The sequence below is a fragment of the Sceloporus occidentalis genome, unplaced genomic scaffold (assembly GCF_023333645.1).
Source record: "Sceloporus occidentalis isolate IW3139 unplaced genomic scaffold, rSceOcc1.0.p SCAF_10, whole genome shotgun sequence".
Lineage (NCBI taxonomy): Eukaryota > Metazoa > Chordata > Lepidosauria > Squamata > Phrynosomatidae > Sceloporus > Sceloporus occidentalis.
This window is the reverse complement of record NW_028316990.1, coordinates 14,329,665-14,346,591: the sequence shown is the minus strand read 5'-3', so window position 1 is coordinate 14,346,591 and position 16,927 is coordinate 14,329,665. Positions and strand designations below refer to the sequence as shown.

At 42.4% G+C, this 16,927-nt stretch overlaps 1 protein-coding gene across 1 annotated transcript in view; it reads right to left on the bottom strand.

Moving 5' to 3' along the window:
- CARMIL2 (capping protein regulator and myosin 1 linker 2) overlaps positions 1-14,098 on the bottom strand; it is a 54,482-nt gene extending 40,384 nt beyond the window's left edge. Inside the window, exons 1-7 of the mRNA XM_089540800.1 lie at positions 13,993-14,098; positions 8,936-9,030; positions 7,730-7,780; positions 6,714-6,773; positions 5,654-5,775; positions 4,589-4,686; positions 2,631-2,701 (exon numbers count right to left, since the gene is read on the bottom strand). Of these exons, the coding sequence (XP_089396926.1) occupies positions 2,631-2,701; positions 4,589-4,686; positions 5,654-5,775; positions 6,714-6,773; positions 7,730-7,780; positions 8,936-9,030; positions 13,993-14,098 (603 nt within the window). The remainder of the gene's footprint in view (positions 1-2,630; positions 2,702-4,588; positions 4,687-5,653; positions 5,776-6,713; positions 6,774-7,729; positions 7,781-8,935; positions 9,031-13,992) is intronic.
- Between the last annotated feature and the right edge of the window lie 2,829 nt (positions 14,099-16,927).

The following is a 16,927-nucleotide window of genomic DNA, read 5'->3' as shown; positions in this document are numbered from 1 at the left end:
GACTGGTAATGCAGGTTGAGGCAGCTAAACACCAGCAGATAGAAAGCGTCCTTGCCTGGGAGAGTCCATTAAGAGAAAGGCATTGGTCAAGCAGTCCGAGTCAAGGGAGGCAACAGGAATCAAGATCAACACAGTCCGAGGGTCAAGACATCCAAAATAGGAAATGCAGGAATTAGGAAACAAGAATGCTGGCCAGGAAACAGACAAGTTGCTCCCAGTAACTCCTTAAGCAAACTCAGCTCTTCAATAGCCTGACACCAGCTGGTTCTAATCAGAGCTTGCTTGCTTGCTGTTTAGCCTGCAGCCTGGCTGAGCATCTTAGCTCTATCTTTTGTTGGATCTTTCTGTCCCTCCTTGATTGAGGACTTAAGACCCCAGTTGTGTCTTCTGCCTCATCAGCAGGTGAGTCTTGCCCTTGTCCTGCTGGTTGAAGTTGCAGTTCCACAGGAGGAGCTGGCTGAAGATCTTCACCAGGGAGGGCTGGCTGCTCTGCAACAAGGAGAGCTGCAGGATGTTTCCTGCCTGGAAGACTTGCCTGGGTCCCTTCCTCCACCTCTTCATCAGACTCTTCCTCCAGGTCACAGTCCTGCAGCCCTTGGCCCATGACAACTTTGTGGTCAACATCCACTCACAGTTAACCATTGAACCATGCTAGAGGACCTACACATGCCCAGAGAAGTATTTTTCTAGGAATCTCTAGGACCTCCATCATAGAATCATAGAATCATAGAATCTTAGAGTTGGAAGAGACCACTAGGGCCATCCAGTCCAACCCCCTGCCATGCAGGAAATTCAAATCAAAGCATCCCTGACAGATGGCCATCCAGCCTCTGTTTAAAGACCTCCAAGGAAGGAGACTCTATCACCCTCCGAGGAAGTGCATTCCACTGCCGAACAGCCCTTACTGTCAGGAAGTTCCTCCTAATGTTAAGGTGGAATCTCTTTTCCTGTAGCTTGCATCCATTGTTCCGGGTCCTGTTCTCTGGAGCAGCAGAAAACAAGCTTGCTCCCTCCTCAATATGACATCCTTTCAAATATTTAAACAGGGCTATCATATCACCTCTTAACCTTCTTTTCTCCAGGCTAAACATCCCCAGCTCCCTAAGTCGTTCCTCATAGGGCATGGTCTCCAGACCCTTCACCATTTTTGTCGCCCTCCTTTGGACACGCTCCAGTTTCTCAATGTCCTTTTTGAATTGTGGTGCCCAGAACTGGACACAATATTCTAGGTGGGGCCTGACCAAAGCAGAATACAGTGGCACTATTACTTCTCTTGATCTAGACACTATACTTCTATTGATGCAGCCTAAAATAGCATTGGCCTTTTTAGCTGCCGCATCACACTGTTCACTCATGTTCAACTTGTGGTCTACTTGGACTCCTAGATCCCTTTCACACGTAGTTTCTTTCAGCCAGGTGTCACCCATCCTATATCTGTGCATTTTATTTTTCTGCCCTAAGTGCAATACCTTACATTTCTCTGTGTTGAATTTCATTTTGTTAGCTTTGGCTCAGCTTTCTAGTCTATTCAGGTCATTTTGAATCTTGATCCTGTCCTCTGGGGTATTAGCTATTCCCCCTAATTTGGTGTCATCTGCAAATTTGATAAGTATGCTCCCAATTCTGTCATCCAGGTCATTGATAAAGATGTTGAATAGCACTAGGCCCAGGACAGAGCCCTGTGGGACCCCACTGGTCACTTTATGGTCAACATTTGGCAGGGTTGTGCTGGAGGATCTAGAGATTCCTCAAGAGAACATATTATTCAAATCCATGAATAATCAAATCCACAAAAGTCAAAGCCACAAATGTGGAAGGCTGAGTTTCCAAATCACTATCCAATAGAAGGTCATTTTTGCAATTTGGAACTGGATATGAAAGTGGCTCAGGTCTGCCTCTGAGGACCAGATGTGGAATGGTAGTTTTGCTAGTGGCAGCCGGACATAGTGAGGCAGAGAATTCCCTCTGGAGTTTGGTAGCTTTAATCAAACTGTCCAAGTTGCTGAACTTATTTAGGTTCAGTACCCTGTATAACTTTTTTTAAAATGTAGACTATAAACACTGGAGCAGATCCCGTACCCCTTTGACATAGGTTGTCACCAATCTCCACTGGAATTTGCTGTTTGCCTCCACTTGTGATTGGTTGGACTATCTGTCAACTAATCAAGTATTACAATGACACTTTATGTGTTGAATGTCTTGTCATTTGAAAGGAAACCAAACAGTGTTACTGTCCCTGGAACATCTTGTGACAGTAAAATCGGGAGCATGCAACAGTACGCACTGCTGGCTGTAACTGGGCTATCTTTGTTCACCATCCTGTTGTCTTCAGTTTCTTTCACACTTACATTCCTAAACTTTCCCAAAGGACTCATCCAGTGAAGCAGACACTCATTCTCAGTCAAAGGCTTTTCCAACCAAAACAATGGATTGCATATATCAGTAAACTAGCAATAAGGTTTCCAAAGCAAAACTCCCATCTCTCAACAAAAACAGCCCTTCTTTGAATTGCATGCTGACATACAGACCAGCTAGATGGAGTACAGTGACTGCTCCAAAGACTCACAGGTTATTTTTCTGCTTCTTGCTTTGCTGTGAATGACTAATCTCTACCTTCTGTTCTGCCTTACCCACTGGATCTCCTCTTGGAACGGGAGGCCACTGTAGTCACAGAGGGCAGCGTATGTCTCTGAAAACCCACCTATAAGCACAAGTGGGTATTAGTGGATAAATTATAGGAGGGGATGGGTAAAATCTTTTAAAAATAGCATTTACTAACATGAACATGAATCTTAAAAAAAAGAAGTAGTTAAGACTGATGTTCTGTTTTAGCCAGTGGCCAACAAACCAGGAAAATAAAGATTCAAATCCTAGCATCACCCTTGTGAGTTATTGCATAGCAAACATTTTACTCTAAGAGCTCCAGCTCTCCTTTTTATTTGGAAAATGGGGATCATAGAAACCTACCTCACAAAGCTAGCCTGAGGAAAAAGAAGATATTTTGTTCATTAAAAAGCATCATGGATAAAACCATTCAGGTGAGTCGCTAGGATTAGGAAGATCAGTGTTCAAGCCACCCTTCCCAGCCATGAAGCTCATTGGGTGATCAGAGATCAAAATTTCTTAGACTAACATACACTACAGGCCTGTTGTGAAGATAAAACTGAGGAGATGAAAAATGTGCAGGAATTCAAGGCTCAGGGGCAAGATGAAGGCAACCCTTGAAGATATGATGCTCTTTGAGCTCCAAAACATGATAGGAAAGCACCATATAGAAACAATTATTCACTGAAGTTTATATAGGGCAGGAAAATTACAAGATAGAGGATCACTTGCCGAGATGATATATTTTGATATATTTTGATTAAGATAATCAATAGTACTTGCTGCACACACCCACACACCACCTACATAAAAAGTAGCATACTGAGCAGAATTCATTGCAAATGAATTTACTGAAACATTTGAAAATATTTGAACTAAAGTTGTTGTTATGACCCCTTATTGAACATGTGTGCCTTTGGCCATCTTCTCATATGAGCATATCGAAAGCAGGGCTGCAACTTAATATATATGCACACACAAGGGTGAATTTATGAAGGAGCAGCTTAGTTATTACAGTTTAATCTCCTTTTTAAAAAAGGGAACCGTCAGACATGCCTCTCGCTGGGTCTACTGACTGTAAATAAAGACTGATTTAATTTGATTTGACTAATATGAGTGGGCAAATGTTATCCAGTTAATTTGATAGCTAAGTATAGATTCATGTGAACCAGAATCTCACCACATCTAACTCAATACTCTCACTCATTGTGCCATAATGGTTCTTCTGGTCATGAGAACAGGAGAAACAATATAGCTCCTAAAATGTTATCTTCTGTGGAGCTACTTAAGAAGGACCAGCACACAGCGACCCTCCTTGGCATTGGACCACTCTTAAAAGATGCACAACCAGCATAATCAAATATGCAACTCATGCCTACAGCAGCCTCTTTGCTTAAGCCTCTAATGTGTTTTTCCTATGCTTTAATTGGATGCTGCTGCTTAGCTTTATCTGCAGTTTTATCGCCTGTTTTACTGCCTGAGCGAGGCTTTTAGTGTTGTTGTTTTTAATTTTATGTTGTATTTCGACATGCTTAAAAATTGATTTCATTATCTCCATTTTGTGAACAGCTGTGAAAATCTCAAGAACTGTAAGGTATGATATGTATCTTTTACAGGCCAAGTTTACTGACAATCGCCGTATATACTCGACTATAAGTCGACCTCATGGATAAGTCGAGGGCAGATTCTGGGGCCAAAAATGATGGATTTTGTTATGACCCATGGATAGGTCAAGGGTAAAACTTAGGGGCATGTAACAAAGGGTGTAAAGGACGAAGCAAAGGAAAACAAAGAACAAAACTGCAACAGACATAACTGTTTGTGCTCATACTAAAGGCTGGATGGATGAGAGAGTGGAGTGGGGTCAGTGCTTCCAAGACAGATGACACTCTTGCCTTTCACCAGTGGAATTTGCCTCAATAAATACAACATGTTTCCATTGCCAACCCCTGCATTGATACAGAGAAAGAGAGAGAGAGATTACCACAGGGGCCTTGGTTTTCCCTTAGCAGCGCTTCCAAAGACTCGGTTGTCCCTTGAATTTCCTCAAGCAAGCTGGGTGATGCATTCTGGAGTATAATTCTTCAACACAAAGAAAACAACAACAGCTAAACTACTGCTGCATTTAATAAAAAACACAACATGATGAAGACAGATTTATTTTTAAAATACTATAGAGATCTTTCACACTTGAACTTCTTCCTTAAAGGAGAGACTGTCTGGGAGAAGAATTCTGATGGAACAATTTTGTGAGTATTTGCAAAGTTAGACCCGGTTGGCTAATGCCCTGCAGGGCGAATTCCTGGTGGTGCCAGATGCCCATTATTGCAGTGATTTTTAAACTCTCTGATGTGGGAGACCAGCAGTTTCCCCCCAACAGGCTGCCAGGGATTAGTACCATATTTGTGTCCTTTGGCTACAATTCTTCTTTCTTTTCTGAAAACTCCATAATGTCCAGCAGCTGATGGTTCATGGCACTGGCCCAGAGACCTCCATTTTGAGCAGCACTGTTTTATGGCAAGGCAGGAATCCTGCAGTCCTCTAGTTCTTGTTGGACTGCAAGTAGTAGAATTCTTCACTATTGGCTATCATTGCTAGAGTTGCTGGGACTTGCAGTTGGACAAAGCCCCAGTCATCAACTCAGTTCAAGTATTTCAAATCTAGGCTTGCGGCTTGCTTAACTGAATCAATCCACCTGTAGTACAATCTCTTTGGGAATTACAGCACAAGACTGATATTAAGGTTATGCCTGCTTGAATAACTGTCTTCTATATCAGGAACAACAAGCAGCAGTCTAAATTATTTGTTGTAGGGAGAAATTATTGAGTAGTTTTTGATTTTTTTACTGGACAAGGCATTTAGGATAGGGGTGGGAATCATGGCACCCTCCAAATGTTAGACGGCACATCCCAGCATCCCTAGTCAGCACAGCCAATGGTGAGGAATGCTGGAAGTTGTAGTTGAAGATCGGGAAGACTTTACTAATCCCATCCCTATTCTAAAGCCAAGTGTGCACTTCAGTGTATTATGAACTGTATAATCTCCTTACCCAGGTGAAGAATCTGGAAAGATCTTTTTAAGAGATGCAACCATGTGGATGACTACATGCTCCAAATCATCCGGGGAGAAGAACTTGAATTCAAAACAAGATGTATCTGTTTCTATAACAAACTGGAAAGATTGGAGAAGATGGAAAAATATGTGAGAACAGATATTTCATTCTATTTGTTGATAACATTTTAATTGTTGATAAATCCTTTTAAAAACCAATTTATTTCAGGTTGCTCCTTTCATATTTTAATTATGGATTGGTTGGGAGATGGGGACTACTGTCCAGATATTAATGAACCAAATTATAAATAGAAGGTGGTGCTATTTCTGTTTTTCAATTCCCTTATTCCCTCAGTGACCAGAAACAGGATTTTATTCAAAGAGAGATTGTCTACTGTCCTTTGACTGCTGGACAGAAATAATTTAATGACATTCAACTAACTGTTTAATGTCAGGGCCATTAACAGGTGTACTGGTCCCACTCCTATGCCTTTTACAATGGTCTGATGCACGTAAATTAGGCAGATGAAAGATTTCCTATTAGTTTATTTTCAACATTTATTGCCAACAACTTCCTCTCCTTGGTTTCTGCAGGCCATTTCTTGTTGTTGTTGTAAAATGCACAGGAGCAGAACTAATAAAAACCCACAAACAAAAAGAGAACCACGTAATACTGTTTATTAGTTTTAAGATAGGAATGAAGAATGGGTGACCCTCCAATAGATATTGTTGCACTTTGACCACTATCAGCCCTATCCAGCATAGACAATGGTGAGAAATGATGGCGGAGGAAATGCAACATCAATTGGAGGGATATACATTCCCCTTTCTAGTTTTAAGGATTTCATTACAAATGAGTATTTGGGACCAGGGATATATGACCTTTTGGTCCTTGTCTACATGTGACATCTTTGCAGCATTAACTTTGAGATAAGTTGATCTGTCCCAGGATGATGCTAGACCCTAGAATTGTATGGAGGGGATGAAAGGAGAGTGTGATGCCTATGTGGAGCAAGAAGGACATAATCTGGCCTGATCCCAACCTGTCTTGTGCTCACCTGGTTTGCTTCTGCCATTCTGATAGTCTTTATTGCCAGGAAGCTGAAGCTCACTTGTACCTGAAGATAGAAGCAAGCATGATAAATTCCTTCTTTAGATGGAGAGATCAGGCATTTAGGTACAGTGGGCCCTTGGTATCACCTGTTCCTGGTGATTTATTCTTCCCAATTTCTCTTATTGGAGCTTCTAATTTTGTAGAATGTTGTGTACATCTTCGTATGATTCTTCATTCTATGTGTCATTCAACCCCCGTCTCTTTTATATAGCTCTTCTGTGTATTGTATCCAATATCTCATTATTTCTTCTTGGTTTTATAATATGTTCCCCTTCTTCTCATAGAACACTCTGGCCTTTAGTCTGAACTTTCCTTTGAATTCTCTTGTCTTGTGGAAGACTTTTCTCACCAAAATACCTGGTTATTAGTAGCACCATAATGATTTAGGGATGAGAGATAGCCCAACTATGGAAATAAATGTGGCCAGTGAAGGACATTTAGTTAAAGGGAGCAGCCCACTGAAAGGATACTTTGGGAAAGTCCCCCCCCCAAATTGGACTACAACTCCCATTCATTATTAAAATGGATGCTTGCAAAAATGTTAGAAACAGAGCTGCAAAATGTTTAACCTTTTTAAAAAGAAAATTACTTGGAAATGTTCTTTTCTTTGCATCTCTTTTTTCATTCATCACTTTCAAAAGCAACACTGCATCACAGGCATAAATATAAATATCTCAGTAAATTTCAAGAGCAGCATATTCTTCCTCAGCACCCCAAGATTTAACTGAAGGAAGGCCATCCAACATTGTGAGGATGCAGCCCCTTCAGATAAGGGAAAAACTATTGCCCATGGATTTCTTGGTAGGTTTCACAGCTCTGTTCCCAATGGCCCTGCCACTTGGTTGGCCTTCATTCAACCCATTCCTAATCCCAGCCAGTGTTTCAGCATTTCCATAGCTAGCTGGGATTTCCAGGTCTGTTTGAAGAGCTTACAAGATCCATGGACAGAACAGGACTTACCTTGACTGGGAGCTTTGCCAATATCACAAGTGCTCGCCAAGGCATCAAAACCTGCAGAGAAAGACAAACAGAAGAAGCAGCAGTCATGAGGAAGCTAAGGCCTAGTTGTGTTTCGTTGCCTTGAGTCCCAATATTGGGGAAAGGGTGAAATATAAATTAATAAATTATTCTTATTCCTGCAGATACTACCAGGCAGGCAGGCAGACAGACAGACAGATATCATGTGATTCAAAAAGAATGGTGCAACCCCCCAAAATAACAGCTTTACTTTACTGGAGAACAGGAGAAGTCTCAGCAGACTGGAGAAGGGCAAACATCCCCATCTTCAAAAAAAGGGGGAGAGGGACCCCAATAATTATCACCCAGTTAGTCTGACATCAATAGCAGGAAAGATTCTAGAGCAGATCATTAAACAGAGAATCTGTGAACATTTAGAAGGGAATGCCATAATCACAAAAAGTCAACATGGGTGAGTGTATATGGGTTAGTAGCCTTAATTACTTCTGTTGTTTGTACCACTGTACAGTTCATGCAAGATAAGCTAAGCCTGGGTTTCCGCCATTGTCAAATAAAGGGTGCCCATCTCACATAATAAACCATTGTAACGGTGGAAAGATGCTCAGAGCTTTGTGGGCCAGCGAGAAATGCAGAACTGTCTCCGAGGAAGTCCTGCATCATGATGCCAGGTTACTATCTAACTTCAGGGAATGTTCTGAGCATGCTCCACAGCACAATAAGGGGGAAATAACAAGTCAGCCTGCCGGGACTGTCAGATTGAAGAAAACAAAGAGCATACTATGTGTGTTATCTTCCTATATTTAGATTAAGGGTGTAAAGGTAGCTATTGCTTTGTACTTCCTTAGCTCCAGGATATGCTTTTCAGGACCACTTTCCTCATAGATGAAAGAGCACTGAATATTTATGTAATAATATGTTTAGTTGCAGATGTACAGCTTATTACATGGGTGCAGAAACAAGCACGCAACAGTACTAGATTGGTCTCCAAGCATGTGATATAAAAATATGGGTGTACGTAGTTACTATAAAGCAAGAAAAAAAATGCAAGCACTGCAACATGTTTATGTACTTGTGGCCTAGGAGACCTTAAGCACCATAGTGTTATCTGGTGTGCAAGGGATCTGGGAAACATCATGATCACGATGTGCAAAATCATCAAAGTGGTGGGAATGAGCCACTGATACATACCAAGACAATGTCTTCAACTTTAGATCTGACGTGGAGTTGAGCATCCAGTAAATCACATTCCTGAGTCCCTAGGTCCAGGAAATCACGGATGGTTTCTGAAAAAAGTGACAGCATAGAATAAGTGGATTGACTGAGTGGATATTGACTGGCCCCAGCCATTCACTTCCAATAGCCCCTTCAGAGGGAAGACGGTCTTTGCAGCCATCTAAAGGACCATGATAAGCAAAATAACCATGTCTCATCTTTACTGAAATCTGTCTTATTCCACCAGATTAGGAGATTTACAAATTGTGTGCTTGAATAAAATTAAGCAGTCATACAGTCCATTGATTCTTTAGCCATGGATTCGACCATCCAGTTTGAAAATATATACATTCCAAAAAGCATACATCGCTTGTGCCATTTTATATAAGGAACACCATTTTGCTATGCCATTGTATATAACGGGACTTGAGCATCCATCCAGAACCTTTACTCATAGACACATGAGAAAGGAAAACATCTGTTGTGAAAGAGGAAGGGTGGGAGGGGTAGAGACCAGGGGCATTGGGAACTGGCTAAAACTGTCTTCAACAAAGATAACTTTCCAGCAAGAAATAAACCCTTTACAAAATCAAAGTAGTGTTATGTTAAGTACATCTTTATATGTCATTTACACATTTTAGGGAATGTAAATAACATTCTCTTGGGCTTGCTATGAATGGTTGGCTTCACAGTAGGCATGAAAGTAGAAAATGGCACCAAGGTGATGTTTGCATTTTTTCCCAACTGAAATTAAAAGATTGTGGAATTCTTGGCTTCAGGAGGCCAGTTGGCACACTTAGTGTTTCACTATACACAAAAACTGTTTACGGAGACATTTGTTGTATGAGATGGAAACACTTTCATCAGTTACATCTAATGCAAATTCTATTTGTATCACGGCGAGGGAAGATAGTATTATATTTCCCCTCTACATCTGTTTCTGTCCTAATGATTATCCATCTCTCCACAAGCTGTCGCTATTTAAAATTTTTAAAACTGCACATTAAATGTGAAGTCATGTAACATCACATCTCATATGGCTCACAGATCCAATGTAATAATTATATCTGCAATAAAATCTCTTCTTTTTGAGTGCCGAGTTTCACCTTTTGTTTGTGCAAGTAACAGGAAAGGTGACTGAAGAAGCAAGACTGCTACCTGCAGATTGATCTATCGATTCTTTCAGTTACAATTCCTTTATTATCACCATCAGTGATGTGCTCCATAATATATATATATATATATAATTTGCTGGAAAATATATTCTCTTGTTCAATGTAGCTAGTTTTGTTTTGTTGTTTGAATGTTAAATTTAAAGGAAATCCTAACCACTGCGGGTCAAAGGAAACCATACTTATTAAACTCCCGTGCTCCCTGACGTTTGTCAGCTGCTACTTATTATATTGACATACACCATTTTCTGTTCAGATGTGATTGATCTGGGATTTCAAGGTAGCTTTTGGAGCTCCTGTCTGTCTCCGGTCTTTTGTACTTTGCCCATTTGAATGCCTACATATGGAAGCTGCTAGAAAGAGGGGGAAATACTGTATTACTGTCTACAAGATGGAGGTCTATGCAATTTGTGGGCTAAATCCAACTTTAAACCTACCTCACGTAGACCCATTGAGATCCCTGCAGTTAGATTTGCGACTAACAAATCCCATTCATCTCAATGGATCTAATGTTTGGATTTAGCCCAGCAAATCCCTATTTTTTCAAAAACAGAGTTGTATCATCCCTTGTGATTCTAGAGAAGGAGTTGATAACCATTTCTGTTATACAACTGAAGTCAAAGTCACTGCTAATTGAAAATCAGTCTCAAGTGACTCAGCTATATGGTCTTATTTCTCCCCCATCATCACGGGTAAAGTCTTAAAATTTGGGGGGTGAGAGAGAATTCTTCAAACCATACCAGGATCCTATATCTGCAAAAATGCAGAGGCATTGAGGAAATGGTGAGAAGTTTCTACAGAAGCATCCTGTTGTCAAAAATGATATCCAGAACGGAGGTGACCCAAAGGGTTTCTTTGTCTAATCTGACTAGTACCATGTGCTATGGATGCCTTTGCTTACCATGCAGTGCTGCTGGACTCCCTTTGATGAAAGCAGCCATCTTCTGGGACTTTGCTTGGGCAGAAGCCCAAGGCTTTCTGCAAACGCTGCTAGAACAAAGCCTTGCTTACATCAGATTTAAGCATTGTAGGTTACCAACTGAGGTGGCGGTTGCTCATGTTTCCTACCTCCTCTTCATCTCAAGGTGCCTCTTCCTGCCTTCCACCCACCTAAAAGAAATATATACTGAGTAAGCAGAAGAAGGAAAGAAAAAACAAAAAAGGCCAATGCCTAGCCCATGCAGCCAAGGGCATGGCTCAGTACTTGCACTGAACATTTGCTTGCTGGGTAACAAATACAAACAAAAATCCATCAGTGATGCCTTTCTTGGCCAACCGAAATGCACAATATACTTGTTGCAAGCTTTCGAAGCTCCATGGGCTTCTTCATCAGGCAAGATGTTACAAGCCAAACAGGAGAAAAACAACAACAATTGGAGATGTTAGTCAGATGCCTGCATGCTCAATCAAGATTGCGCAGGAAGCGAAGCAAAAGGGCTTTGGTTTCCAATCATGTGTATATTTATTATGGCAAATACCTTCTGAAGGAATTTGCCAAGAAAAACTCATAATAGGTTTGCCACCTTAGGGTCACCATAATTTGGACTTGAAAGTGCATAACAACACCACATTATTCAGATAATACCAATTCCTTGTAACAGAATTTGAATCACGGAGGGTCCAATTTTCCCAGTCTGTTATCGCCTACTAAGACCGAAAGACCTTGGGCAAGTCACACTCTCTCAGCCTCAAGGGAAGGCAAATGATCTGAACAAATCTGGACAAGAAAAACCCTTTGATAAGTTCTCCTTAGGGCTTCTGTAAGTCAGAAATGACTTGGAGGCACACAACAACAACACACTTATTAGTGTCCCATTAAAACTAAAGGGCATTTTTGAGATCAGTGTTGAGCCAATGTGGCCGGGCACCTTCCTGGAGAAGTTACTTTGGGGAACTCCAGATCTCAGAATCCCCGGTGAAGATTTGCAGCCTAAGGTGTTCCGAACCATCCAGCATATCCTTTGCAGCCTCTGCCATCATGAGCTGCCTGCCAAGGAATGTGGGCGTCATTGGCTTGGGCGATTTAGGGATGAGCCATTGGGCTGTGGAAGAAAGGCGCAGCCAATGAGAAAGTCTCCAAATGGAGTGCTTAGATGCTGTTTGGTTCTGGTTTCCAAAGGCTCTCCAAGAACGGTCCCTAATCTCTTCTTATGAGCATCACAGTGAGAAGATCCATGGGCCCCATTAGCTGGGGCTTGGAGAGACCGGGAAGACTTTCAGCACCCACTGAAATGAAACTGGCATCAAGTCAGGTAACCACATGGGCATCATTCCCAAAGAAGATGCCTCATCGTATCGATGTGCCACATTTCAGGGCCTATCACTAAGGGTGCATCTACACTGTAGAAATAATAATACAGTTTGACACCACAGCCATGGCTCCATTGTACAAAGTCCTGGGATTTGTCGTTTGCTCAGGCACCAGTGTGCTTTGGCAGAGAAGGCTAAAGACATGATAAGAACGGAGTTATGTTCCTGCACTTCAAAAAAGAGCAGTCAAAACAAATCCCAGGATTCCTTTCGATGAGCACATAAAGTGGTGTTAAACTGCATTATTTCTACAGTATAGATGGGTGAGAAAAAGCTGGTTTATCATTAACGCATAATTCAAGCCATTACATGTATAATTCAGTTAACAATGCAGATGTATTCCTGGGCTTTAGCAGAAATTGAGTCTTGCTCATCTGAAATGCTTGAGACGAGAAGTGTTTTGGATTTCAGAGTTTTTCAGATTTTGGAATGTTTGCATATACATAATGGGTTTGGGATCCCAAGTCTAAGCATAATCCATTTGTGTTTCATCTACACCTGAGACAAATAGACTGGAGGTAAGTTTATGCACAATACGTTCAATGATTTTGTGCATGAACCATTAGAAAGCAAAGGTGTCACTATCTCAGCCACTGATGTGGATGATTTGGGATTTTGGGATATTTCAGATTTTTGGATAGGGGAGACTCAGCCTGTACCTGATGCAGATTTAACAGGATAAGAGCAGAGATAGATTCCTGTACCACAAAAAAGAACAGTCAAAACTAACAAGATGTGTACACAAAATGAAATAAGCAATAGCAAGTACATTTCTATACCGCTCATCACGGCACTTAAGCACTCCCTAAGCAGTTTACAATGTGTAAGCTAACCAATTCAGGCAAGCCAAGCATAAGTAAAGAAGAAAAATTTTAACCTTCTAGAGATCGTGTAAAAGCTTCCTTCAGAATGCATCCAGGGATTTATTTGGTTTTTTTCCCCCTTCTTTACCAGCCTCCGCTTTTCTTATGATTACTACAAATCTGTACCCATTTTTAAGCAAGGTGTCTGGAGAGACAGGGGTATCTGCTTTCCCCCCTTTCCCTTATTTGTGTTCACGCTCAGTAAGGGATTCTGGAGACAGCTGCTGTTGACCTTGCCTGTTGTAGGCAGGCACACACAGGATCGCATTAGGTTAGGCCCCAGCAGACCCCATTCTTTTCCAAGCTCAAGCTTTATGGCACTATGTGCTGCAACCTGTCATCCAAACTCTTTATTTCTCCAGTCCTCCTAAAGCTCATGCTCCTACAAACCTTCCAGCTAGTCAGATGGCAAGGAAGGAAAGGGAGAGCTGTGCAGGAAAAGAAAGCTTTTACACATACACAAAGGAGCTTTGCTTGTCAGAGGGCTTTGTTAACTGAGGTATGCCTGTTGTTTCAACAACCGTATATCCACCTCTTCTCTATTATACCACAGGAAAGTACATGCCCACTTGGCCAGATTCCAAGAGAATCCTAACATTGTTTACCTTCCAAAAGGTCCCATCTTTGTTCTGGAATGTAGAGCCCATTCTGAAAGCCAACAGAAGCCTTGTAGCTGGTGGTTGCTGACCATCTCCCTCCAGTTGGTGGTCAGATATGTTTCCAGCAGGCTCCTTGGGTGGCACCCACTCAGGTCCTCCGTTGACTATGTCTTGCAAGGCAAAGCTCTTCTTCATAGTGAGTGAGGACAGGTCAAGCGAGTGAGAGATCAGTTTTGGCTTTGATGGGTCTCGGCACCCATCCATTCTCTCTCCTTTGCTTGTAGGGGCTCATGAAACCTTGTAAGGCGTTGAAGAAACATTTTCAGGGGATGAAAAACCTTTCCAGAAGCTCTTCACATGTCGCACGTGCCCCATTGAGGAGGACGAGGATCCAGGGTAAGTCCCTATTTTCTTCCTCCCTTGCCTTCTTCTCTTTGCTATGGCCAAGAGGCTTGAGGGCTCTCAGCACTGGGGAGATTCGGGGTCAGCCTCCTCCTCACTCCATGGGAACCACGGAGTTACTTCCATTGGAGAAAGCTGAGCAGCAGAGAAGCCTTGAAGGGTGAGCATTTGCCCCTCTTCTTCCTCTGCTGCCTGGCCTTCACAGTGGAGAAGCCTTGCAAGGTGAGTGTTTGCCTGTCCGCCTCCTCCTCCTCCACCTGGCCCTGCCTTTAGTAGGAGGCTGAGCGGCAGAGGAGCCTTGAAGTTGTCTCACATCCTTGTGGGCCACCTGAAATCCTTTGGCGGGCCACATGCAGCCCCCAGGATGTATCTTGTGCAGGCCTGGTCTGGGTGGAGGTGAGAGAGAGAGTCCAGCCCATACCCTCGCTGTTGCTCTCCCATTGGATCTGGCAGCCCACAAGAAGGGCCCACTGTAATAGTAATAATTAATAGTAGTAGTAGTAGTAGTAATAATAATAGTAATAATAACAATATTCTTGTGTATATTGCAGTTTCCCAGGACCGCAGAAAACGCATGTGGAGGAGGGAATCCCTGAGGCACTTGTGGAGGAGGACATTCCCTGTTTGATGGTAATGAAAGAGAGTCCCCCCCCCTTTTTTTTTTTTTTTGTCTTTTTCATTGGAGGACTGCCTAAATCCCTTCTTCTTTTCGTTTAATAGGATTCTGAGGAAGTTCAGGAAGCACATTTAGGAGCTAGAGAAAATGAAAAAGACGAGAAAGAGATGAATGATGAATGCTCTGTGAACTCATGGGTAAAAAAAGGCGAAAGGAGGGCCTCCCTTCTCCCCTCTCTTAAAGAAGGGTCACCCCAAGACCATCTGCTTGTACCTGTTTCACTTCTCACCCCTCTTCATTCATTTATAGGATTTAGGCAGAGATATGTGTCCCACACAGGCTGAATTTCATCCTGGGCCTGGAACAGACAGGTAAATTCTTCTACCTTGGGTCCTGACAGCAGACCGAATGAGTGGCACATGTTCCCACAAGTGATTTTTCCATAGCATCAACCTGGCCTCATTTCTTTAATGTTCTTTTCCTGTCCCCTTTCAGAGTCCCAGCATCTTAGAGGACCTTTCCTGACTTGGAGGACACTTTTGAGGAATCTGTCATGGGGGAATTCAACTCTTTTCCGGTGAGGAAAGAGAGTCTCGTTGACACTTTTTAAAGGCTTGTTACATATTTATTTTATTTTTGTCCCACCTTTCTCCCAAAGTGGGACCCAAGGCAGTTAATACCATATAATACAGCAAGTGGCATTATCTCATTTCCCCCTGTTCTCTTTTTCCCTTGTGTCAGACAAAGAAAGGGTTGCATTGTCTATGCAAGATGTTTTCCGATTTGTCTGAAAAAGAGGAGAGGTACATGGTCGAGACTATCGCATCCAAGCATTTGTATCTGATGTTGGAACATTTCATGGAATCATCTGAAAATTAGGTGGATTCCTCCCACACATGCCTATTTGTGCTCTCAGGGGCTGAGAGCCCAGCAAGGATGCCACTTCTCTCTTTCCTTCCCTTTCTGTAGCGTCTGTGATGAGCTGATGCATGAGGTCTTGTACTAGACATACAGTATGTCTAAATCGCTTCCTGGGCAAAATGAGTGAAGGCTCTTGCCTGCTTCGGGGCAGTAAGGAACATCTTTTAGCCAAGGTAAGGGGCTGACCCTCACCTGACTCATCTACAAGGTAGGAATCCAAGGTAGGTTTCCATCTGTGGGTGACCCTCCCTCTTTCCGGATTGTCTACAAGAGCGGTCCTCTTGCTGAGGCGAAAATCTCCTTGTCTTCTCAGGTGAAGGCAGTCAAAGGGCTTGAGGCCATTGTAACAGACTACAGTGATACCAAGCATCTGGAGTATTGGCTCCCATACATCTTGACAGCGCTGATGTACTTCTTGGTGAACCATTCCAAGGAAGAGGGGATGGACACACACTTCAAAATATACACGGTCCCAGGGTAAGTTGGTTAAAAGACAGGAGGGCTGGGGGCAGAGGTTGCCAGGGGGTCTAGATATAAGAATCCAAATTTCTGGACCAATAATCGTTTCTGTCATCCATCTCTGGCCTTCCTCTCTCTTTTCTGCAGAGAAATAATTGATATCTGCAGAACACTCCTCCTGAGGCTGGACCTGGTATCCAAGATGATGGCCTGCATGAAATAGCGCCCTGTCTTCCATTGCATTTCCACACTGCCACTTGGACATTAGGTGTGGACATTTTCCCATTTGGGGCGGGAAAATCCCACCAGTTCCACCCAGGGTGAAAACGTCCCCTCCAGATCAAGCTGCCTGTTCCTTTTCCCTACCTTCCCTCTTTCTTTCTTTCTTTCTTTCTTTCTTTCTTTCTTTCTTTCTTTCTTTCCTTCTTTCCTTCTTTTCCTTTTCTTTCCATTCCCTCCCTCCCTCCTTTCCACTTTCTTTTTTTCCTTTTTCCTTCCTTCCTTTCCTACTTCCTCCCCTCTTTTTTTTCTTTCCTTCCTTCTTTCCTTCCTTCCGACTTTCCTCTTTCTTTTCCTTTCCCTTCCTTCCCTCTTTCATTCCTTCCTTTTCTCCTTCCTCCCTTATT